At 44.2% G+C, this 25,075-nt stretch overlaps 1 protein-coding gene across 1 annotated transcript in view; it reads right to left on the reverse strand.

Annotated features, from left to right (window-relative positions):
- Positions 1-669: 669 nt before the first annotated feature.
- Positions 670-25,075, reverse strand: part of EMP3 (epithelial membrane protein 3 (MAM blood group)) — an 83,054-nt gene continuing 58,648 nt past the window's right edge. Inside the window, exons 2-5 of the mRNA XM_086930358.1 lie at positions 19,870-19,972; positions 16,703-16,805; positions 4,681-4,821; positions 670-1,754 (exon numbers count right to left, since the gene is read on the reverse strand). Of these exons, the coding sequence (XP_086786484.1) occupies positions 1,585-1,754; positions 4,681-4,821; positions 16,703-16,805; positions 19,870-19,947 (492 nt within the window). The 5' untranslated portion in view covers positions 19,948-19,972 and the 3' untranslated portion in view covers positions 670-1,584. The remainder of the gene's footprint in view (positions 1,755-4,680; positions 4,822-16,702; positions 16,806-19,869; positions 19,973-25,075) is intronic.

Raw genomic sequence — 25,075 nt, forward strand, 5'->3', positions numbered from 1 at the left:
ATTTTAGTAATGGGTATCTAATAAATCTACGTATGTTATGAAAATAAAGTGGCCCTATATGCATGGATGCACATCCCAGCGAAACAGTTGCTTGCATTGCTTTTTAAACATAGCATCTTTTAAAATTATTGAATTTGTTGGCTTATAGCAGAATTTATATGTAAATGTCACTAGTGAACTTCTGTTTCTATTTTCCATTGTAAAATTTAGACTAACGTAATTATACTTGTAATCATTATTCATGATGTATGTTTTGATGGTAAAAAAGTATGTTAGCAGAAGTGTGCCTGCTCAGAAATCCTTCTCACTGTATTTACTGACATGATGTGCAGCAACACCACAATGCTTGCATTCCACTTTTTTAATGAGACTGAAATGACTGCCCTTCACTCTACTTAGCATGTTCGGCAGAGGCCATATAATTGAGAGGAATGTGTGAATTTCTAATTTGTGCTGGAACAAGGAGGCTAACTGCTCCAATTGATGTGAATCGTACAAGGATTACACAATAATACATCTTTCTTGGGTGTTTACCACACTTGACGTCCATTCTCAATGCAGCTGGGTGATGTATATTCAACGTTGAACTGGATTACCCCTCCCCCCCCTATGTCCAAGCACACACTCATTTTTTTGACAATGAATAATGGGTTGTCTCTTCAACAGATCTTAAAGATTATTTGTTTTATTTATATGTATACTTTAACATTACATGTAAATAACTTTGTAAGATAAACGTCTTCATAATGGAATCTTTCAACAAAAAGTAGAAAAAATACCGATTTTCATAAGATGCCACCAGCTGCAACCGGCTTCAAGGATAAAAAATATGAAATTATTGTGGTGGAGGGAGATAAGAAGAGTGCAGAAGTATTCTCAAAAACACAGTATTGCATTTTTGACCATTACACCTCTAGCTGCTGTTCATTATTGGATAAAAATGCCATTTTCAGTTATGGTAGGATTTTTTCTGGGCGAGGCATCTTCTTTCTTTTGGGAAAAGTAAAACAATTCGTTGTGCCAGTGATTAGAGAAGGAATGTCTCCACCTCTTTCTTCTTCTCGGCCCTGTCCAATCGTGTCCTGATGGGCTTTCGGATTCTGTTTCCCAGGGCTGTGCCTGGTTTCTGGCATTGCTGGACGGTTAGACAGTCTTTGAAGAACACAATAATATTTCTGAGGGTGGAAGGTGTCAGGTCCCTCTCAGCCTCATGCTAAGGCATAGGGGTTTTTCCAATGTCTATCATGTTCTGTCTGGTGGCTGGTCTTGCTGACACTACCTGGAGTTGGCACAAGATAAAACTGGCATCCCTCGCTCCATTGGATGAATCATTGTACTATGTGGGATCAGTCAATCCTGGTGCGGTAACTCGAAGGGGCAATTGAATACTGTTCGACAACATGTTCTGAGCAAATCGCAGACTCAATATAACTTTGCATTGGTCCGTAAATATGGAAATGGTGTCTTAGGCAGGGAGCGATCGCGACAGGAAAGCTGGAGGAGACAAAATCTGGTCAGGTTGCCCATTGTGCACCTTTATCTGTAAAGTCTTCTCAAATGGCAAGGAAGGTCCTACTGTTCACCTCACTCCCGCTTGCGTAGGTGGATGTACATAATGCCGCTGATCATGGAGAGAGGAAAGGCCACCCATGCCAACACAAAGCAGTAGCCAAAGTATCCATCCCTCAGTCGACCAGTGTGGAACTCCGAGACGTGGCAAGCATAGATCACAGCAGCAGTGAAGACAGACAGACCTGCAACAAGACAGAAGAGTAAGTAGTCTCTCAGCAACACAGTGCAGTATCTATGCGCCATAACCAGGCGTAATGCATTTTAAGATTATTTGCCTACCAGGTGAGTGACAATAACATTCTTATGAGATGGAGCATCTCCACGCCGTGGGTACAATTTTCTTAATTAAAATCATATGTTGACATTTTGTTAATTGTTATACAGTTAACTTAAATTAATTTATTTTCTGTTATCCACGCAATCCCAATTCAACTCCCCACCCAGGGAAATCTAATGCATCACTTTTAATCTACAGCAATCTCACTGCTCTGTGCAATATGTCTAATAATGTATGTTACCAAAGGGACCTTCTTGAGAGTGCTATATAATTACACTACTTATTAGTGTGTGGTAAATTCAATATTGTAAAACAGAATATTTGACATTGGCAACCTTTTTGGATGACTAGCCAGGAAAAGTTCTAATTAGTGACTTTCATAAGCATTCAAACCTTGCATATTTTCACAAAGTGGATGCCGTCCACCCTGCAAGAAGTGGGCCTCACTGAAATATGCTGAACTTGTCCCGGAGTAATTTTCAGGCATCGACACACATTCAGTACCGCTGCTTTCTTTCAGAGCAGCAACGTGCATGCGGTTGGGGGGCTTTCGTATTTCAGGCTCCAGCTGGCCCATGACAAAGGCCGAATTTAAGGGGCCACCAGGCCTCCCTTTGGTCTCCTATTCTAGTTGGGGCTGTCTGAGCATCACACCTAGATTCAAGGGGGCACAGCGTGTTCACAAATACTTAGGAGAGATATGCTTTAGACTTTGTTTAATACCTGTATATAAGAGATATGCATGCACTGTAAGTATGTCAAATGTGCTGGTCTGTCCCAGTATTTACACAAATAACATTTCAAATACCATTATTTTATTTTTTATAGGCACTAATCATCCCAAAGCAGGGTGTCAGAGCGCTTTACATCACACATGCACATTATTCATTGATAATAAATTGTATAAATATATAAATCAATGTACAGGATGTGTTACAGAAGACAGGGTTACAACAAGGCGTAGGAGTCACATGTCCTTTATAGCTCACTGTGCTACATTAGAAGATTTACAATTCGTGAACTGCAAGGAACACAATGATCTCTGTGTTATAAGCAGTAACCCACTCACCTAACTACATAAAATACAAATCTGTCATCTCCATGTTAGATGATGTGCTTTGCAAGAGACACATTAACCCACAATTCTACTTCGATTCAAAACTGGGCTTTGAAAAAACACAGATCTCTCCAGTAAATAAATTAACATGCAAAATTACCTTAGCATTATAATTTTTCCATGGGAATTTTTAGGCACACAAAGATGTCTGCAGCAGGTGTCTTAACCCCATCAGATATTTAAAAATGCACTTTTTGCAACCAATTAAACAAAATATATTTACTGCCACATTTCTCTTTGTTGCCAATTTCTTTGTGGCAACGTTTTTACAAAACAAAAGTGTAAGTTGAGGCTTATGTTTTGTGTCGAGGGATGCGTCAACTTTTTGGGCACAACCCAGACGCAAAATTTCATTTAATAAATTTCGTAATGCACTCAAATGTACTCAGGATAGACCTGCGAAACTTATATGTGAGGTGTTAAGATCTGATGTCACTCCTTGTGAGGTCATGGGTTGTGAAGCCACTTCCCGTGTTGCAGCGCCGTGATGCTGCGCTGTGATATCATGCACCATGAAGGCATACTGCCTAACTCGGTTAGTCCCCCCATTTCTTTTTAAGTCGAGCCGGGCAGCGCATTCGCTGCTGCGAGGCATGCAATATTGGAGTGTGGCTTTGAAGCGCCGCCCATATTTTTAATTGGCTTTTGTCATTGTCCTTTGTAAATGCTGGCTTCAGAGTTGTTATTAGGCTTGTTAGTCCCACCTTGGTACTGCCTTGTCTGCATTTTAACCTTCCATAACGACTGGACCTTTTACTTGTCTTGTTACACGGTCTGCTTTATCTTGGCTGTGGGCACTATTTTGTTTAATGATTTGCCCCTCTACCACCCTCTATGTCGCAGCACACCGCCTGCTTTGATTTTATTACCTAAAAGAGGTCCGATTTAACTATAGCGGTCGCATTTCTTTCTTTATTTTAGCAGCATGGTCCGCTTTAAGTATAGCAGCTGCGCATACTTTTTTTTTGTTTTGTTTACTAGCGTCCATGCAGTCCTTGAGTCAGGAATATATTTAAGTTGCTTTATTCAGGATGGTTACAGGTCCAGATGTTAAGATGGTAATTAAGAGACCCCACCAGGAGTGACCTCCCTGTCACTCAGCCTGCCTCCAACTGCCAGTAGGCTCAGGCAAAACTCCCAACATTCTAGGATGTCACCTGGTAATCTCACAGTGACATCAAGAGAGCAACAAGGAAATACAAACCCGGGGAAAAGAGACAAAGTCCAGGTACAACACTTTCCATTCATGGAGGCCACTTCCCCTTCTTCAGACTAGGCATCTAAAGAGAGGGGCGCAGCCGCACTTAAAGTGAAAGCGGGGCATTGGCGCTTTTACAACAAAAAAAATCTGTTTGTCAACTTGACAAACAGATGCTTTTTTTGTCAAAGCGCCCCTTGCCGCGGTTTCACTTTAAAGTTGGCCACGCCCATTTCTTTAGATGTGGTTTGTCTAAAGAAAGGGGAGCAGCCCCCATGAATGTGAAAGCGCACCATGAGCGCTAGTAATTTGCAATGCAATTGATCTTCCATTTCGGAGAGTTTAAGCTATTGCATTGCTAATAACTCAAACTCTCATAAATGCGAGACATATTCCATTGCAAATGCTTGTTTTGGACTTGTGCCCTGGTTGAGGGGTTCGAGTGGATAAATGCGACCAGGAAGTTGAAAATAAACAAAAGAACATAGGAAGACAAAGGTAGCAAAGATCCCTTACTTGCAAAGATCTGGAAGAGGCCCGTGGCGTAGAAGAGCCCTCCACGTGCCATGGTGTAGAGCTGCCACATGAAGAGGATGAAGGAGAAGCTGGAGAATAAGACGGAGAGCACCATCAGGGCCTGGACGGCGTGGAACCAATCTGCATGGAAATAAAATCAGTTCTGTTCAACGAGTTAGCATTCAAACAATTTTATCTTTTTGAAGATCAGCAAAGGAGATTTCTCAAAATGTCCTACATCAGGCTCACGTTTATCCAATTCTCTTTGTTTTGCTGTCCCGGTCTAGTAGTTTTCTTTTCTCATTATAAATACAGAGAGATTTAACCCATAATGTAAGGGACAAGCACTGGCAAAGTCAATCAGTCTCCCCGTTCAGCTTTGCCAATGCAGACCTTTTGGCTTTACCAACATTTTTTTTGGGCTGGTGCTGTTCAGCAGCTGCATAAACAAACAAACAGTTAAAGTCCACGCTGAACAGCATCAGAAAACAAGCATTGGAAATGCAATAGGTCTTGCCTTTTATTAAGTTAAAGCCATTTGCTTTGCTAATGGTATTGTATAGCAAAGCAAATGGCTTTAACTTAATAAAAGGCGAGACCTTTTGCATGTTTAATGCTTGTTTCTTCTGTCACCCTATCTTTTGTCTACCTCTCTCCATCTGCTTCCCTTCCCCTCTCCACCTTCATTCTTTGCCTCTCATCCTTCTATCTTGCTCTCTGTTTCCCTCCGTCTCATTTCATACTATCGGCCTCTTACCCTATCCCCTCACTCCTATTCCTTTCTCTGATGCCTCTTCCTCATCGCACATCTACTCCATCTTTACCCTCCCTCCTCTCTCACTCCCACTCCATGGCCTTCCTCATAGGCATTTCTCCCTCACCAGCCTCCTGCTCTCCGCCCGACCCCTCCAGCCTGTCTCTCTCGCCCTGTCACAAACGTCCCTCTTTCCTCTTATCCCTGCCATGCCCCTCCCCTTCGCCATTTTTTGAAAGCTGTGACGTCATGGGTGTAGTAGACTCCGCAGCCTATAGGCGCCGCCTGTGGACGGGCTGTAGGAGTAGCACACCGAACCTCTCAGAAGCGCCTGGAGTACCACAAGGGGGCGCTACTCCTGGTCCGCCCTGACAGTGCTGGTAATAGGTGCATGGGAGAGCGCTCCTCAGAGCCGGGAGCGAGGCGCCTCTCCATGCGGACTGCAAGGAGGGGGTTGAGACAGCGGCAGAGCAACCGACAGGCAGGGGGAGAGACGTGCAGGGTGTACCGAGGTCCTGGGAGAGCACACAGTACAGAGCGCACTGGAAGCAACGGCCAACCACTGGGCGAGCAGTGCCGCTCAGACTCCCGGTGCCGCTGCACCTGCCGCACTACCGATAGAGGCTTGAGCAGACTGACGGCAGGGTAACAAACTAGTGAGGGAGACAGACTACTATAAGGTAGAGATGGCAGGTGAAATGGAGGGGAAAGAGACTGCAGAACAGCGCGTGGGGGAGGAAGGGGTAATACTGTGGGATAGAGAGACATGCAGGTGTGGGGCTGCTGACAGTACAGGACCTGGACAGGGACAGCCACGGGGCAGAGAGGCGTGGTGGGGGGGCGCCTTGAAGCATCACTGCAGGAGCTCGGCTTGCGCGGGCCGAGACTTCAGGGGTGTGGGTGGGGCCGAGACTTCAGGGGTATGGGTGGGGCCGAGACCACGGGGGTATGGGTGGGGCTGGGGAGATGCACCAGGATCAAAGCCGAAGATATACACTTAAGACCAACAGCTTTGTTTTGCAGAAGGTTTCACAAAAATAAAGGATCAGCCAAACTGTGGATTTTCGCTGGAATTGCTTATAAGTAGACTACATGGGAACAGGGGACACTGGAGAGTTAGGTCAGAGCTCTACTCATTCGTTGTAACAAGCAAACACGTGTATTACTGGTTTACCTGAAGGGAACATAATGACTAACCACTTAATCACTTCACCTCAACCCCAGTCACAGGGTACAGCGGTTTGTTTAGTGCATGCAGACCTAAATCTAGCCCAGTATGAGGGCGAGCCCATCGGTGGACTCACCTCAGGCTGCTGCATAATTACAGTGCCAATTAAGAGCAGTTGTGTGATTGGTGGCCCTAAATACACAATCAAAGTCACTGGACACAATGGGTGGCTAGGTGTCAAAGCAATTATTAGGGAGTCGGCCTCCCCCACCCCCTCTTCAGCGAAGGACAGTTGGCATTTCTGTGGTGGACCCCCTAAAGTGCCCCTCTTTAGGTAACTGATGCCTCTGAAAGACAAAGAAGCGCCCTCTCTCTATGCTTTTTTTCTGGGCCCCAACAATGGTTAGCTTGGGCATGCTTCTTGTTGGGGTCAACATAGTTCAGGGAAAAAAAGCTTTTTCTGGGGAGAGGAAGACGCGTCAAATGAGTCCAATAGAGGTCATTAAGAGAACCACAGAGGTCATTAAACGAACCACAGAGGCCATTATGGTGGACAGGTACAGGCATAAACTTCAAAGTACAGGGTCGGCACCTTTAACATTTAGGGCAGGGGCTCATCTTATTTCTTTGTGGTAACTGGATGCTGAATAGGGAGGACTGGCTATATCGATTTCATGCAAGGCTGTGTAAACGTTTACGTAAAAAGGGTGTGAGGAATGAGGGCTCCCATGTGCAGGAAGAAGCGTGGAACAGTGACAGCGAGGCATAATGTGTGAGAGCACAAGAGTGAGGTAGGCCGTGGAATGAGACAGCAGCATAGTGTGGTGCAAGGTGGCATGTGTGTGAGACGGGGAGTGAGTTGAGAGCGCCACATTGAGAAACAACATCTTCGGTTTAGGAGTGTGTGTGTGAGAGAGTTTGTGTGCGTATGTGTGGGAATGAAAGAGATAGCGCACTCACTAGGTCCAAAAGCAAAAATATTTATTGCACTTTGGATGATGACGGCTCAGACTCTGGTTCTTTCAGTATAGCCTTCAATGATATCCTCCCATTTTCAAGTTTGGTCACAGGATAGCTTTGTGAAACAAGACCCAGGAAGTATTTGCTGGAGGGCTCCAGCCCGGGACGTAAATCATCGAGTCGGACCCTCTGCAGGTGCCCCGGGAGCTGAGATTGCAACCCACCATCGCCAACATTCAAGAAAATCATGGGCCGCTCAAACACTCATCTGGCCAGCAACAAATCTTGCACGCGCTAGGTCAAGATATGGTTAATGTGCTGCGAGTGTAGGGGAGAGATAATGGCGGCCGGAGATAGCGAGGGTTGCGAGGAGGGAGGCGGCACTGGTAGCGAGCAAGCGACTCGAGCTTCCTGACACCCACGCACAGACGAGCGCAACTCTGGGAAGTTTGCTTTTGGGTGGGGGGGAGGGAATGGGAGGAGTGGGTACAATTGCCAATGAGGAGCCAGCTTGTAGCATACCCGCTTCACGGCTGTTGTGAAGACTTTTCTTATCTGCTTGTTAAATAGACAAGCAGATAGGAAAAGTCTTCACAACAGCCGTGAATCAGGCGAGCCAGTTCGGCAAAAAGCCAAAGGGAGGCAACAAAAAACCCTTCTTTCCAATGGGATGCCAGAGTTTACCAAAAACGCTGACGCTGCCCAATGGAAACGAGGGGCGGAGCTCGAGTCCCCTTCTCGAAACTGACTTGTTGAATATAGCTCTCGCAGGCGAGGAGCGCATGGGCGCTCCAACGCCAGGCGAGACCTAAAAAGAGCGTGGTGATGCATAAGCACACATGTGTCAACACACGTTTACACATATGTGTCATGAGTCTATGGCAGCCTCAGCACCAACACTAAATATGTATAATTTGTTTGTTTATTTCTGACTAGAAATATGTCACTTGAATTGTGCCTACTGTGTGACTACTGACATTAAGTGCTCCAACTTACCATTGTTGTATTCTACATTTTTAATTGAACTGCAATGACTTCCCTTGCTGCGCTCAGAATATTGGGCATGATGGTAGTACGGATCTGCTAACCTATGCCAGAACAAGGCCCCATCTTTGTAAAGATTATCAATCATTTTTACAGTCTCCAAGCTATCAACACAAATTATTATTTCGCAGAGAGATTACATAATAGTGACTGTGCATGCATCATACATGGTGGACGTTTCGTTTTTTAGTTTAATTTACCATTCCATGATGATAGACACCAATCTTGTAAACAAAACGTTCAAAACGTGTGTCGAATCAAAAAATTTCTAGGAAGGTGCGAAAAAAACGTAAAAAAGATAATTAATTAAATAATTATATTTTTTATTAAAACTGAGAAAACCCCAAGAGGTGAAGGGGGAGATGCAACAGATGAGTTGAGGGGCAGAATAGTAGAAATATGAAGAGAGCGGAGGATAGTGGGGCGGGGAATGGTGGAGAAGCAACAGATGTGCTGATAGGAAGTGACACAGAAATTACAGGGTTAATTTCGGGGGGGGGGGGCAGCACAGGAGGGAAGAGCAAAGAAACACATACATTATAGAGTATCAGTACTGAAAGAAAAAAGTAATTCCATGAATATAATCAGTAGAAGGATGCAAGTCATCCAATCAAAAAGGATGGTAAAGAAGCTATGCTTCAGCATAGGGGCAAATACAAGCAGAGAAAGAAATGCTTTAGAATAAAAAGGCAAGCACATGAGACTGACAAGAAAGGCAACCAATGGTAGGCAATGGGAGGACACAAAGGCCACTGTAAGTATTACTGTAGCCCACAAGCGCTCTTTGACAACACATGCTAAAAGCAGTCTGTAGACAGGAACTAAAACACAGGACTTGTTGGATGTCCTTATTGGATGTTTATCATTTTAGTGTCATTTGGTTTAGTACATTTTACATAATTTTTCAAATTCAGTTTGGGAAATGTATTGTTTTGTATTTTGACTCTATTACTGTTTTGATACTGCAGAAATACTTTTCACATAATTTAAACCTGCTCAGTGCCATAGCTAACAGTGGGTTCACCTGAGGTTAAATACGTGATTTTAGGCATTCTCCCTGACATGGGTTGTGATTATTCCTTGAGGTGGGCAGCAACCATCCCAATTAATAATCCAATTTCTTACAATCAGGGAATACTCATACACAGTTAGTGCAAATAAAAAAGACTATTCCCTCTTTGCACTTTTACTAAAAGAATATTGTACATTTTGGGGTGATTCACAAAGACAGGTAAAAGTACCCAATTCGTCTCTATGCATATGTTCATATTGTAAGCCTGCACCTATAGTGCACACGAGTGTGTGATGGTGTGGGTGTGACTTTATGTGTACTTTGCCAGGTCTGATGGCTCATTGGAAGAATGGATCTATTGCAAAGATCTGTTCTTGACCTCTTAGTTATAGGTTTGAGGATCCAGTCAGCCTTTCATCATTCCAAGGTCAAGAAAATGAACATTTAGTAACCTTAGAATAAACATCTGTAACCAAGAAGCCACTTGACCTAAACGTTCTGTTTACAAACACATATGCGCCTTTATGTGCATGTTTGTTACTTTTTCTGATCCTAAATATCTGTGCATAAGTATTGTGTCTGGGTTTTGTGTACTAAGTTGTATAGCTACCTATTTTTTAAAGTATTTTTCTAAAGTTTTATGATGTTGTATAAGTGGTGAAACAGGGGAAATGCTGGGCAAGCCTTGCTGATTTAAAAACTGCTAAATCATTTTTAGGTCTCTCCTACACAGTGCATGCGCTATGCTGCCACATGTATTGCTTACTATTCTGTGGGTTTACAATCCGCCTACAGCATACCTTTAGTTGTTTTGATAGTAACTCTTATTTGCAATCTTTCAATTGCTTAGGTCCCGTAGACTTCTGTTCCATTCTTGTGTTAGCTCCTCCCTTGAGCATAGACCAAGTACATGTTATTTTTGAAACACACTTTTTTTATAAGCATTTTTTTTTATTTTTCATGGACATGAAATGTTCTTCCCTACTGTTAACACAGGCATACGGTTTCTTAGTTATGTTACTTTGACTCTACCTGCTGCCTTTATTGACACTTCACTTATACCCACAACTGTCCTATTCTACGCTACTCAATTTTACCCTGCTCCAGGCAATGCCACTCAACTCCACTCTACGCCACTCTACACCACACCACTCCAATCTGCCCTCTGCCCATCAACTCTATTCCACTCCACTCTGTGCCACTCTATTCTACCCCACTCCACTTTTCTCTATACGATTCCACTCTACTCTACTCTACGCCACTCCAGGTCACTCTACACCACTCAACTCTACTCTGTGCCACTCCACTTCAAGCCACTCCATGCCACTCCATACTATTCCACTCTACGCCACTCTCCGTCATTCCACTCCAAACCACGCCACTCCAAGCCACTCTACGCCACTCCACTATACACCACTTCACTTCACACAGGACCACTCTACGGCACTGAACTCTACCTTACACCACTCTACTTTACACCACTTCATTTTATGTCATGCCACACCATTCCATGCCACTTTACACTATTCTACACCTCTGCACTCCACGTACCTCTACACCACTCCACTTTATGCCACTTCACTCCACGCCACTCCTCCCTATGCCACTTCACCACTCTATGCCATTCAACTGTATGCTGCTCTACGCAACTCCGCCCCACTCTATGCCACTCTATGCCTCCACTCTAAACCAGTTTACTCCAAGCCTCTCTACTCTATGCCATTCCACTCCAGTCTATGGCACTCTATGCCACTTTACTCCTCTCCACTCTACTTTGTGCCACTCCACGTCATTCCAGTCCAGTCTACAACTTTCCACTCTATGCCAGTCCACCATACGCCACTCTGCTCTATGCCACTCTAGTACACTCCACACAATGCCTCTCTATGCCCACTTTATTCTACACCATGCTACACCACTCTATGCCACTCCACTCCACTGTACGCCTCTCTAGGCGTCTCTAATTCACTCCATGCCACTCCTTGCTAAAACACTTTACACTACTCCACGCAGCTCTACTCTACACCACTCTGCTCCAATCTACACCACTTCATTCCGACCTACGCCACTCCACGCCACTTTATGCCATCATATGCCACTCTACTCTATGTCACTGTACTCTATGCCACTCCACTCTACTCTACACCACTCCATGCCACTCTATTCTTTGCCACTCTGCTCCATTGTACTCCATGCCTCTCTATCCCACTCAATGCCACTGTACTTTATGCCACTCTAGGGCACCCCACCCTATGCCACTCTACTCTATAAGAACCTACCCAACACCTCTCTACTCTACCCCACTTTATTCTGTTCCTCTTCACTGCACGACACTCCATTCCACTCTAGTCCACGCCACTCCATTCTACAATACTATGCTCTATGCCACTCTACTCCATGCCACCCACTCCAGACTATGCTACACTATGCCACTCCACTCTACACCCCTCCACACCACTTCACTGTATGTCACTCCACTCTACACCCCTCCACGCTAGTTCACTCTTCCCCACTCCACTCTACGGCACTTTACGCCTCTATACACAATGGTGCTCTAAAGCACTCTATGCCACTCCATTCTAAACCACTGTTCTCTACGCCACTCTACATCACTCCACCCCATGCCACTGCACTTTACTCTACACCCCTGTACACCATTCTACACTTCTCAACTCCACTTTACTCAGCATGACTCTATGCCACACTACTCTACTCTTCGCCACTTCACAACACTCTACACCACTCTACTATACACCATTCCACTCTACTGTATGCCACTTCAACCCAATCTATGTCACTCTGCCCAAAACAACTTTACTCAACTCCACTCTACTCTGTACCACTCTACTCTATGCCACTGTACTGTACCCCACTCTACATCACTTTACTCCACTCCACTGTACTGTGCCACTCTACCCCACTTCACTTTACTCCCCTCTGCTCTACTCTACACTACTTGACTCAATTCTCCACCACTCCAGTCTACAAAAATACACTCCTCTCTACACTACTCTACACAACCCCACTCTACTAAATGCAATTCTACTCCACACTACACTATGCCACTCTACGCTGCTCCGCTCCACCCCACTCAAGCCTCTCCATTCCACGCTACGCCACTATACTCTACTCTGCACCACTCTCCTCTACACAACGAAACTAGCTTTTAGCCATGCTGCTGTACAACATGCCTAAAAGGTATTGGCAAAGCCAGTAGCCCAGTGGGGTAACATTAGCCCCCAAAGTGCAGACGGCCCCCAAAATCCATGGGGCCCCTCTAGCACTGTGCACGACCCTGGACTGAGAGATTCTGACTGGGTCCAGAGCTTGGGGAGGGGAGGCACTGAAAGGACTTTGTAGGGGAGTTTCCTCATGTTTTATTACGCCACAGCAGTAGCTCTCACATACGTAAGACCTATTGGCTTTGCAAATGCTTGTTAAAAATGGAGACCTCTCTGTAAGAGACGTTTTTTTAGAAGCTGATCACAACTCCTCAACATGCAGCATAGCGGAGCTGAGTCCGTGTTCGCTGGGAGGTGGCGAGCCTCGCCCTGATGTGGTCAACGCAAAGACCGGAAAATTACAGGCCAAGGAACATGACTCAGAAAGGGCAGAGACCACCATCTGGAAGGAGCCCCGCTGCCTGCTGGGAGAGAGAGGGCTACAGATTCGGCAGTTACGGAAAGCTGATGAAAGGGTTTGCTTGTGTTCTGTAAACTTACTCTGAAGCAGACACAACACAACCACATACACAGAACAGCACCAGATATAACCCGAATCTGACAAGAACACCATATTCAAACGTTTCTGTAACAAGACCTTCACAAGGGATCTAATCACAACAAAATACGAAAATGTGCCCTCCTAGCGTTTCTCAAGGGCGGGCTGGGGAAGCAACACTATGAAAAATGTTCAAACTCGCTCTGCTGCCTTCCTCTCTTCTTTCCGTCTCTCTCCTCCCTCGCCTCTCTCACTCCTCTTTCTTCGTTCTCTCTCTAGCTCACTCTCTGGAAGCTTCTCGGTGTCTACTGCAGTTAACATCAGTGGGGGAGGGGGGTTAAAGCGTCAGCAAGCAGCAGAGGACTTGGGTTTGAAAATCATCCAACAATGTCTCCAATGTCCGCCTTCCACAAGGGAGGGGCTTGGTTAGTGAGATTAGGGGAAGTGAGCTTCAGTTTTCCCAACAAATCACTCTGGCACATGTTAAAATGCATTTCTACACCAAGAGGGGCTTAACAAGGAATGGAAAGGGAGAGGAAAGTGGCTTGATAGGGGCACTAAGTGAAAGAACACAAGTTATTTTGTGAAATTACCAACATTTTTAAGTCAATCCAAACAGAGAGAGGTAGAGAGTATGTGTAAAAATTCCTGGTGAAATCGGACAGACGCCCCACCATAACCAACCGAAAGCACCTGTACCCAACCATATCACAATATACATTTATTAGGGGTGTGTGACAGCCAAAACGCCCCGCCCCCCCGAAGCTTTGCCCTGGCCTTTCAATATACCCCACTTCACCATGATAAATGCCCAATGAAATAAAAGACCAGTCTGACTCTTTACAGGTGCATATTTATACATTTCTAGAATTCACAAACCTGTCCCAGGTTAGGCCTAGAAACTAGAGACAGTTGCAAGTTTTCAGGCATATTCCATGGAAACATTTGCACATTTGCACTTGTAAATATGCAGAAGCATTTTCAAATATGCAATCCTATAAACTGCTATGCGCAATCATGTCTGCAAGGGCACATAAACATGTTTATCAGTGTAGAAATACTATTCTGTAGACACTTAGCAATGTTGGGAGTATTCCCTTCCCACTCCCACCCTGGAATTGGATTTATTGCAGGAGTCAAGTCTCAGATCATTTTCAGGTTGGGAATGGGTTGGTTAGATGTTCCCAAGCTTTTCAAGGCACAACCCTCACTCCCACCTCACTTTGCACACTCAGGGGTGGAGGAATTTCTGCTCCTCCAGGCTATGCAGTAGTGAGGTTTTATTAGGCATAAGTAAATGGGTTTAAGAGTGCAAGGTCACTTTTTATGAATATCTTGCACATGTAAATCAGGGCTTTTCAGAGTGTAAGTGAGACTTACATGTGCAGATGGCTTTAAGAATCTGGCCCATTGTGTTCTTTAGTTATCACAACAGGGAGGGAGACAGATATGAATCTATGTAGCTTGTTTTCATTCAATCACTATTTCTTTCAACACTGTTTGCACCATGGACACCTAAGAATGCTTGTCAATTCCTGCATCATCCATTCCTTGTTTCCTAGAACATTTACAAAGAAGTAACAAGCGTTTGCAATGCAATAGGTCTCGCATTTACACAAGTTTAAGCTATTGGCGTTGTAAATGGCAATGGCTTTTATTTATTTTTAAAAACTAAATCATAAAAAAGGGCATTGTCTGTTACAATGCCAATAGCTCAAACTTACGTAAATGCGAGACCTATTGTATTGCAAATGCTTGTTGGGCTTGTTGCGCTCAAAACCGCACCTCGTGGTCCCCATGCATGACACGAAACACTCCCCACACAGGATTAAAACAAAGACAATACCCTGCTAACCGCACGCCCTACACAGTGTAGTATGGTACTCGTGTAGGCAAGCGCTTCAGGTCCCCCACACAAGGGTAAATCGTGCTTATAAATTCTGCTGCACGATACGCCTTAGCACACAGTGCAGAAGGTGATATATGAAAGTAGACAGCCCGTCTCCCTCAGGTCGCCGATGCCAGTCTACACATGGACCCACAGCCTCACGACTCCCATGAGGGATGTTAAAGTAAAGCAAAGAAAAGTGAAAGTATCCCATTTTAATAAAGAAAAAAAAGTGGAAAATTGCTTGTTTTTAAATAAATAAATAAAATACCATCATTGGCTCATGATGAACACGTGCATTCTCTGCGACAGCTTCGAATGCTTTGCTTTAAGGCGCTTTGTTACCTGCGTGATAGCGAGACTGCTCCCTGTACAACCTGCCCGCGGCCACACGCGATGTAAAAACAAGCTCCAGGGACCTTCAAAAGAGGCCCATAACATGCGCAAGTTTTAGGGAAAAGAAAGCCAAAACTACACCAGCCCACACAACAACACAAACATGTTACGATAACAATTATCTCTGTACATCAATAAGCCTTCAGCTCTTTCGGAACACCAATTTGTTTGTAAATACATTGTCTTAAAAAAAATCCTAAACCAAAAATAAAAGTGATAGAAGTTTCCGAAATTAGGTAAAACGTCTAATTTTTAGGGTGTGGCATGAGAGGGTTATTTATTTAATTTGCTCAGTTCAAGTTAATGTGAATTTGGCACTCTATACTCAACAATCAACTTCGACTTTCTGCCATTCAGTAGAAGCTCTAGTTCTTTGTTTGAACTCCATGGCTGGTGTTTGGCTAGACAGTCCCACATGTACAGCGTCTTACTGCCTTTTGATTTTTTTTTGTATGAGCGCGATCTGAAGTGAGCGGCCCCAAGCACGTAGGTAACGTTTGTCCTTATATTTACGTTTTACGCGCGGACTGAGGCCTGAAGCTCGTTCAGCTGCTTGTAGCATACCCCCCCAAAAGCTGACTGAGAGTTTGCATGCTTAAGAACAGTTGTCCGTCGTCAGGAATTAAAGCAGGCATCGATCTTTTGTCTTTATGGGGCCATGTGTTTCTAATTAGCTTGGAGGCGCGCACTGCCCCCGACCTCTCAAAGGAAAAAAATCTTGACCAAACCAAGATTTTTTTCCTTTGAGAGGTCAGGGGAAGTGCGCTCCTCCACGCTAATTAGAAATACATGGCCCCATAAAGATAAAAAAGTGCTTTGTGACAGACGCAAAGCAGACGAGCCAGTCCGGATGGGCCGGACCAAAAATTTAAAGGGTGGCAATAAAAATACCCCCTTTCCAATGACAGGCCACCGTTTAGCAGAAACGGTGACACAAGCCAATGGAAATGAGGGGTGGAGCTTCGAGTCCCTTTCTGAAAACCCCTCATCCACAAAATCTCTCGCAGAGCGAGCAGCGATTTGCTCTGCAACGCTAGGCGAGACCTAAAAAGGAGTAAAGACAACCACATTGCCACTTACCATTGTCTGACACCGAAGAGCACAGCCAGGCATCAGTGTTGTTGTCGTAAAGGCAGTCATACCAGAGATTCAGCGTTTCATCCTCCGATAAGACCCACCAAGACTGCAGAGAGGAGACAAGAGAGTGCAGAAATATCTGAGTAAGGCAACCTTGAGATGCTGCTAAAGTTCATCAATGTCAGCCCAAATGAATCTGAGGGCCAATCGATGTCTCCTTTCCCACACAACCCCTAATCTCAACCAGTAGTTTACGCCAAGGAAACAGGAGTTTACACCAGCCCACCAGGAGCCCATCCTGGCCTTCACCCGGCCGCCAGTGCTTGATTTAGTGCACCAAGAGGCAAACCCAACCTTGGGAGTGTGTACATCCTATCACCTACTCTCATTTGGATGTCAACCCTAGCGCATCCATGGGAACATCCTCATTCGCCCTTAGCCATACACATAAGAGTCATCACCTGGACGCTACCAAGCCTTCCAGGAGTCATAGCAACGCACCAGAACCACAGATAACCTTAGGGGAGGGCTCACAATCTAAGGAGACCTTTACAACATCATGTCCCAGGGTGTCATCTTCCCCATTGCAAGTCAGTCACCACCTCCTTTCAGAAGTCAGTAGATTTCAATGGTTTGCAATTGCAGTCACAAGCCACTGACATGTGACATTGCGAATCACAAATAGTAGGAGGTGCCCTTCTTTGCACCTCCTGATTGTGATTTGGAATGAGTCATTAAACCCTTTTTGCGATTCACAAAGGCTTTTCCGAATTGAATAATGGGTTTGTTAGGTGAAAAAAACACAGGGACGTATTATCAAGGGGGTTTATCTCTGCTTTTTTGGCTTTAAAAGCCAAGAAAGCGGAGATAAAATTATCTCCCTATTACCTAGCTGTCGCTAACACCAGTTAGCGACAGCTAGTAGGAGATAGCGACCATCTTGGGCCCCACTTTGCATGTCAGTGATATTTATCACTAATGACATGCAAAGTGGGCGTGCCAAGATGTTAGCGACTGAAAACAGTCGCTAACATCGCTATCTCCTATTTCCAACTTTTGGAGATATTCGCGCTAAGCGCGAATATCTCCAAAAGCTAACACCTGCTCTGAGCAGTTCTTAGCCATGTTATCCAATGGGAGGTGGATAACATGGCTAAGAGCATTAGCTCGGTAATGCATGAATATCGCTGACTGTTCAGCGATATTCATGCATTGCGGCGATTTTTATCGCATTTGCGATAAACCTTGGTAATACCAAGGTTTATTTGCGGTAAAAATCGCCGCAGCTCAGCGGTAAATTTTTGTCTCTAACCAAGCAATAGCGATAATTATCGCTATTGCTTGGTAATATGCCCCACAATTTTCCTGTAGCAAGTCTGTGATTTTTCAGAGCGCAGGGTTTGTGACAGCAAAATCATTTGCCCATCAGGTCATAACAGCTGTCATGTCCCAAAATCCGATTTAAATTTTGAGCATCTTAAAAACACAGACAGCCTATATTCTAAGAACAACTGGAGAATCTTCCACGTAACCAATTCTCAGAGACGTAAAATAGATGCCAATTAGAGCTAGGGTTAAGATTAAAGACTGTCTCTGGCACAAAAGATACTTCCTGGAGAGCAAAGCCTAATATGTCTTTTTAATATATGTACTGGAAAATGCTTTGGGGGAATCATTTAAATGAAAAGTATTAACATAGTCGAAAGATTCTGCAATATTTCCTTTCTCTGTACAGAGAATTCGAATCCATTAATCTGTTGCAAAATCTTGGCTTTTTCATCCAAATCTAAACCTATAAAGAATCTCCTTTCCTATTTGTCTTTTCAGTTTATCCCAAAAGCAGGACCTGGGGCAGTGCTTGATGTGAAACAAATAAGAGCTGGGGGCCATAATATTTCTCAAGAGATCAGTTCACTTGCACCACATGCAGTCTCTGGCAGCACAACCAGATGCCAGTACCAACACCATCTACTAGTGATTAGACTCTTAGAAATACCATTTGAGCTATAGCAGGTGATCCAAAGCTGGCATATAGGTTTGACAGTTCCCCACAAGTAAAAGAAAAGATAATACCAGAGTGCCTGCCAAAGCCAGTTGGGCACCTCTGGGCTGGCTTTAGCGCTCGTGGCGCCCGGTGCGACAATCACTTTTGGCATCCCCACATCCCATGACCGCCTCCTCGGATTCTCTCACTACTACCTGCAAAACTGCCCCTTCTCTCTCCTATCATAAATTACTGCTAAACACAGAGCCCCTGCCCTGAGATCACAGCGCCCCATCCACAGGTCAGCGCCCAGTGTGGCTGCACCAGTCGCACTGCCCTAAAGCCGGCCCTGGGGCACCTGGTATGCTGGGCCCACTGGATTGTCTTTTCATTTTAATCATATATTAAATTGCTAAACACACTTATCGTCTGTCCTTTAAAAATAGACTGACCACGCCACCACTTGGTGAACTGTCATAAATGCCCCTGTTCAGAAATAAGGGCAGGTGTTGAGCGCTGTCAGACACCCCACAAATTAAGCACTGACACTGGGGGATATCATCTCATTAAGTGGACAAGTGAGGTGTCTGACCGATAGGTCAGTGAGTAAATCTTCAGTAGCGTGCAGGTAATAGTTTACAATCCCAGCATGGCCATCTCAACTTTTCATATATGAGGTTGATAAATTGAGTACATTATATTGGATAGTAAAACAATGTCATTTTACGGCACGTAAAAGCTATGGTATTAAGCACTCTATAGGAAAACAAGTTATAATTTTTTTGTCTTTTCCATTATGGCTCAGTACTTTTAACGAAACCCACAGATCGCCTAGAGGGATTTTTGCCCATCCCGCATTCTGTGGCGTTTGTCCTCTTTGCCTTGGGGTGTGCCCTTGTCCCATTCAAGCAGAGTGACCAAAGAATGACATCGCTCCTTTCTGGACCACGGGTGGGCGTGAAGGGAATAAAGCTATGACAATGGCTACAAAATATTGATAATCTCCTTATCTGTTGGTCCCTGTAGCAGATTGTGGATGGCTCTCTTTAGCTACTTGATTGAAGATTTGGCTAGTGCAAGTGATAAAAGTCCCTGGTAGCCACTAGTGAGATGCATGTACGCTCTCTGGTGATGCATCGCGCCTTATGGTTTACCACAGATGTGTTCTGTTGAGCCGCTGGCTTACCTTGTCTAGCGTCGCTACCAAAAGAAGCACCAGAATGATGATGTGAAGGGCCGTGACGCCAAAGAGGAGGAAACTCATTGTCCAATCAGCTGTGGGTAACGATCTACAGAAAAAATCACATAAGAGCAGATCCATCAGTTATATATATATCGATGAATTCCAACACTGCAAGCCACTGTTTCAATAAGGTACAATCAAGTTTTAAAAATATACTTGCAGTTAATTAATTAATGACAAACCAGAAAAGTACTTGGCGATTGCATAGTATTAAAAAAACATAATACACTCATAAAATGATTAAGCATGGGCGAATTTTGCAAATTCGCGATCCGCGAATTTGCGGATTTGCGAATTCGCGATCCGCAAAATTAGCAAATTTGTGCGAATTTGCGGATTTTTGTTTTTTGCGTGTTCGCGGGGTTTTTTGCGTGTTCGCGGGGTTTTTTGCGTGTTCGCGGGGATTTTTGCGTCTTCGCGAGCCGCTTGCATAGCGAAGTTACCCATGCAGTCGTTTATGGGAGAGGGAGAGAGAGATAGATAGATAGATAGATAGATAGATAGATAGATAGATAGATAGATAGAGAGAAAGAGAGGGAAAGAGAGAGGGAGAGAGAGAACGAGAGAAAGAGAGGCCGGATCTCTGAAGGGCCAGATTCCTGAGTTGCCCCTACAGAACATACAGCTTTTTATTTTTAGCTAAATGCATATGAAAATTGTGCTGTAAAGGTCTCTTTTTGTTTAACCCCTCCTGACAACTCAAAATGGGTGTATTTGCCATCCTCTACCTTCTTCCTGTTTTTTATATCTGTAAGTGCTTCCTGATGAGGTTTAATTCCTTGGACAGGTGCCTCGTTGCCTACTTGTAACTATTCTCTGACCCTGCTTCAAGGGTCAGAGCAGGGTCCGAGAATAGTTGCAAGTAGGCAACGAGGCACCAGGAAGCAATTAGCAGCAGGTGTCCAAGTTAAAGTTAATTTGTTTGTAACCCTTTTGTAAAAGGTTACAAAGAAATTAGGTTCAACTTTTGCACCTGCTGCTGTAACCCTTGCTTGGCTGAAAATTCGTCCCCGCTGATTCGCGGATTTTACCGCGATTTCGTGAGATTCGCGGATCGCGAAATCGCGGAAAATCCGCAAATTCGCCCGCGAAAGGGATTTTACGCCCACCCTTAAAAATGATCATGAATATATTTCTAGTGCTAGGGTGAGTAACATGTAGAGTACTCCTTAGAGTGTGCTATACACCTATAAGAATTGATCCATCACGACAGTGTACGTCCAAACATATTCAGGGTGTAAAACGTTGAATGCAAGACAAGTATTTTGGGTGTTATGGAATGCTCGCGGGCTGTCAGCAGCCTTTATTTTTTACAGGCGTATGTTTTAAAGTAAGCATTTAGTGTGTACAGATTAGTATGCCAAAGAGTGCTCGAGATTTCTTTTGACTGTTTTTTAACTAGCTCCATCGATCCTCATTTTCATTATCCCTGGTCTTATTGATCCTCATCGCAAACAGTTAGGGGGGAGCTAAATCCCAAAAATCTGTATGTGACTGTAAGACACTCTCTCTATCATGCTTTACAAGACACTGTGAGGAGGCACAGGGGATCCCAAAGCTGTTTTGATTTTCTTAAGGGACAGCTTTTGTGTTTTTAGCAAAACTGAAACATCATTCAATTCAATCCTGAAAATCTGTAAATTTGAATATCTCTCCATGTTGTCTAAAACACCCTTCAATCTAGCCTTTTAAAGATGGCGGCTAGAATTTAGAAGACAGGATGATGAGATAGCAGTCCTATGGGTAGATCATGAACAGTTGTGTCCACTTGGCTCAAAAAACAGAAGTCATGATAAATTTATCGGGATACATGTGTGTGCTGGAAAACAGACTGTGAGAAAGATACTACTTTTGTAGCATCTCCATTTACTTCCACTGTTGTTCTGAGAATGATTAATGTTTGTTAGATAAATACATCAAGTATTGGCATAAATTGAGCAAAGTAACTATCAGCAAGATAGGGTCTTTGTGACAAGCAGCCCATGGTTGAAAGCACCAAAAATCTGAATGTTGAAGGAGAGGGTCTTAGGGGTCCATCAAATTTCCCCCACAGGCTTAACTGCTTACATAAAAAAGTGATGCTCAATTGTTTTTTTCACATTGAGGATAAACAAGTCAAAAGGGAGAGAATTCCAATGCATTCTTGTTTAACAAATATTACTGGGAGTATCCTTTTTCAGGATGCAAGGACCCTCACCCACCTAGGTGGCATGCTTCATCATCAGGTTATGCTCCAGATTGGGCAATAACTAATTGGCACATCAAAAAAGGGGGCTCTTTGGTGGAGATCTTTTCTTGCTCATGTCCTAATAAGGTTGTCTGAATGGGTGAGCGTAATGAGTAGTAAGTGAAGTGGGAAAGTTTTAATTGTCTAGAGATATCTAGTATCCACTTAAAAACTAGGGCAGACCAATTAAGTATAAGTTATTTTTTAGCGCCTTATGCGGTCGACATGTTCCAAGGCTTGCTGTACAGCTGGGTCATGTAGCATTACTTCAGGACCTTTATATATGTTCCTATTATATTCTTTTTTTAGCCCTATCTCTGGTGTTAAAGGGACCAGGTTATACCCCAATGATGAGCCCTAAACAGGGCAAAACCAGTCCTAAGTTGCTAGTTCTAGTTCAGGGTGTACGTGGCCTAGCAGTTTGGGCTGGGCTGGATTGTTCCTATGGAGCAGGGTCCAGCCTGATTTGCATATGGCTGGGCCCCAACTAAGGTGGCATGGTCTGAAAAATAACAATGGATTGGGATGCCGCACTGAGTAATTACCAGTGCCTGAGATAAATTCAAGCATTCCATCCACCACTTTTTGTGTACTTCAGTGTGTCGCCCTACAACCTAGTATCGTATGTTTATGATATACAATTGATTGTTTCCATAACAAGGAATTGTGAAGACACACAAAACAACTTTGTCAACTGTATACCCAAGGTAATTCCTTGGAGGAGTACCAACTACCTAAATTAAATGGCGATAAAACTTTGTTTTGCTAATATGAAAGTACTCAGCAAAATGCTTCCGCTGATTCTCAAATGCTCAGGCAGATTAGTAGTGCAGGCACTGATTACGTGAAAGATCAACTATGGAAATTCTGTGCATCTGGACACGCCTAAATATATCCTAATCCAACTCCAGACAGTAACAAGCATTTGCAATGCAATAGGTCTCGCATTTACGAGACTTTGAGCTATTGGCACTGTAAATATCAATAGCTTATATTCTCCCAAATGCGAGACCTATTGAATTACAAATATTGTTTCTTTCCAAGTGTCTCATGCCGTGCTTGCGCGTGATAGAGGAGACTCCACTTTCTTTAGACGAGCCATGTCTGAAGACAGGGTCTTGGCCGCTATTTAGTGCAAGCGTGACATGGGGCGCTTGGAAACAACTGACCCCAAAAATATTTGTAAAGCAATAGGTGTCTCATTTGTGAGAGTTTAAGCTATTGCCATATACAATGCCAATAGCTCAAACTCACCCCGAATGCGAGACATATGGCATTGCAAACAAGTGGCCGCCATTGTCCCGGCTTCTTAGAAAGTGTCTTGCAGAATATACGGAAAGCAGGTCGTGCCTGCAGTAGGGAAAAACCCATTAACAAAAAATAGTGCTTTCAGAGTAAATAACCCAGACGGTGTAACAACCAAAGTAAAAGGGCCAGACCTCATGGGTGATTACAAATGAAGACAAAGCGGTACTAAGGAGGGACTAACAAGCCGATTTCCGAATCAGATGCCAGCATTTACAAAGGACAAAGACAAAAGACAATGAAAAATATGGGTGGAAAGTGGGCGGAGCTTTAAGTGCATACTCTAATACAGCATGCATCGCAGAGCAGCGCATGCACTGCCCAGGCTTGACCTAAAAATGCAGATGCCAGCCTACACTAGCTGCTCTTGAGCAAAAGAATCTTCTTCAAAGCTCTATGCATCACCCATAGATAAATACACAACAATAAACCCTCCTACCTTGCCAATAAACTTGTTAAACCCGTTCTACCTAGAAACCTACAGTCATCTGACCTCCATCTCCTGGTTATTTTTCAGAACCTCTTTCTAGACTTGGCTGCAGAACCTTTTCATTCATGATTGCCCTAATGGGGTGCTGTGTCTCTCTGTATGAGAAAAATGCGCAATCTGATACATTTCTGGAGAAAATTTTAAAACATGACTATACCGATTTAAGCTGAAACGCTTCCTCTCTGACTTGGCTGAGTGCCGGGATATGACCCTGTAGTAGGGAGGTTTACAATCTAAAAGTAACTAAAATGTAATAAATACATTGAATATTCTTCATAATAATTTTGAGATCAAAATTTATTTTTGGGTGACCCAAGAAATGATTTACTTTACATGGGGCAGTGGTTAATTTATATAAAAAATATATGCTGGGGCTCTTGTCAGGCGGCATTTGAACCAGCTCATTTCTCTATTTAGCGCCGCCTAAAACTAAACAAACTAATGACAATGAAAAGGGAGGTGGAGGTGGAGGGGGGGGGGGAGGGGGCGCTATGTGGCTTTATGGCCAGACCTGCTTTGGAGCCAGGTTCAAGCCTCTGCGTTCGTTCAACATCCTGTGATTTTGGGCACATCACGTAATCTCCCATTGCCTACCATAAATGAATGTGTCCTTAACTGGTGCTCATGAAAAGCGCAGGTGTTGATATTTAAGTGACGGTGCTGAGCACCAGAATCCACGGCTCAAATTAAGCACTGGCTAGGGGTGGGGCAAGGGGTGACATTAAACCAATTGAAAGAAGGGGTGACATTGAAAATATGGAGGACCACTGATGTAGAGGGAATCTGGGAGGTATTCCTGGATGGCCGTTTCCCCATAAAAGTCGACGGGACTGGCACAGGGTCAGTCACACATCAGACAGCACACATGGCGAGCTCTAGTTGCTTTGCTGTTGTGCTGGCTTCGCCAGAAGACGCTGGATTCCTCTGTAGACCAGCCTGTTCCCAGCTGCCTCTGCGCCGCGCCAACTCAGAGAACGCTTCAGGACATAAACAGTAGAATGAAAGCGCGTGAGACTCTTTGGCAGAGGCAGCGCTGTTTCAAGCTCCAACCTTGGAGAGCGGCCAGACTTTCCTCACCCCTAAGCCGTAGGCAGACATGACTAGGCACAGTTCCCGCCCTGATGTGT

This window comes from Lissotriton vulgaris, chromosome 7, assembly GCF_964263255.1.
Source record: "Lissotriton vulgaris chromosome 7, aLisVul1.2, whole genome shotgun sequence".
NCBI classification, from domain to species: Eukaryota; Metazoa; Chordata; class Amphibia; order Caudata; family Salamandridae; genus Lissotriton; species Lissotriton vulgaris.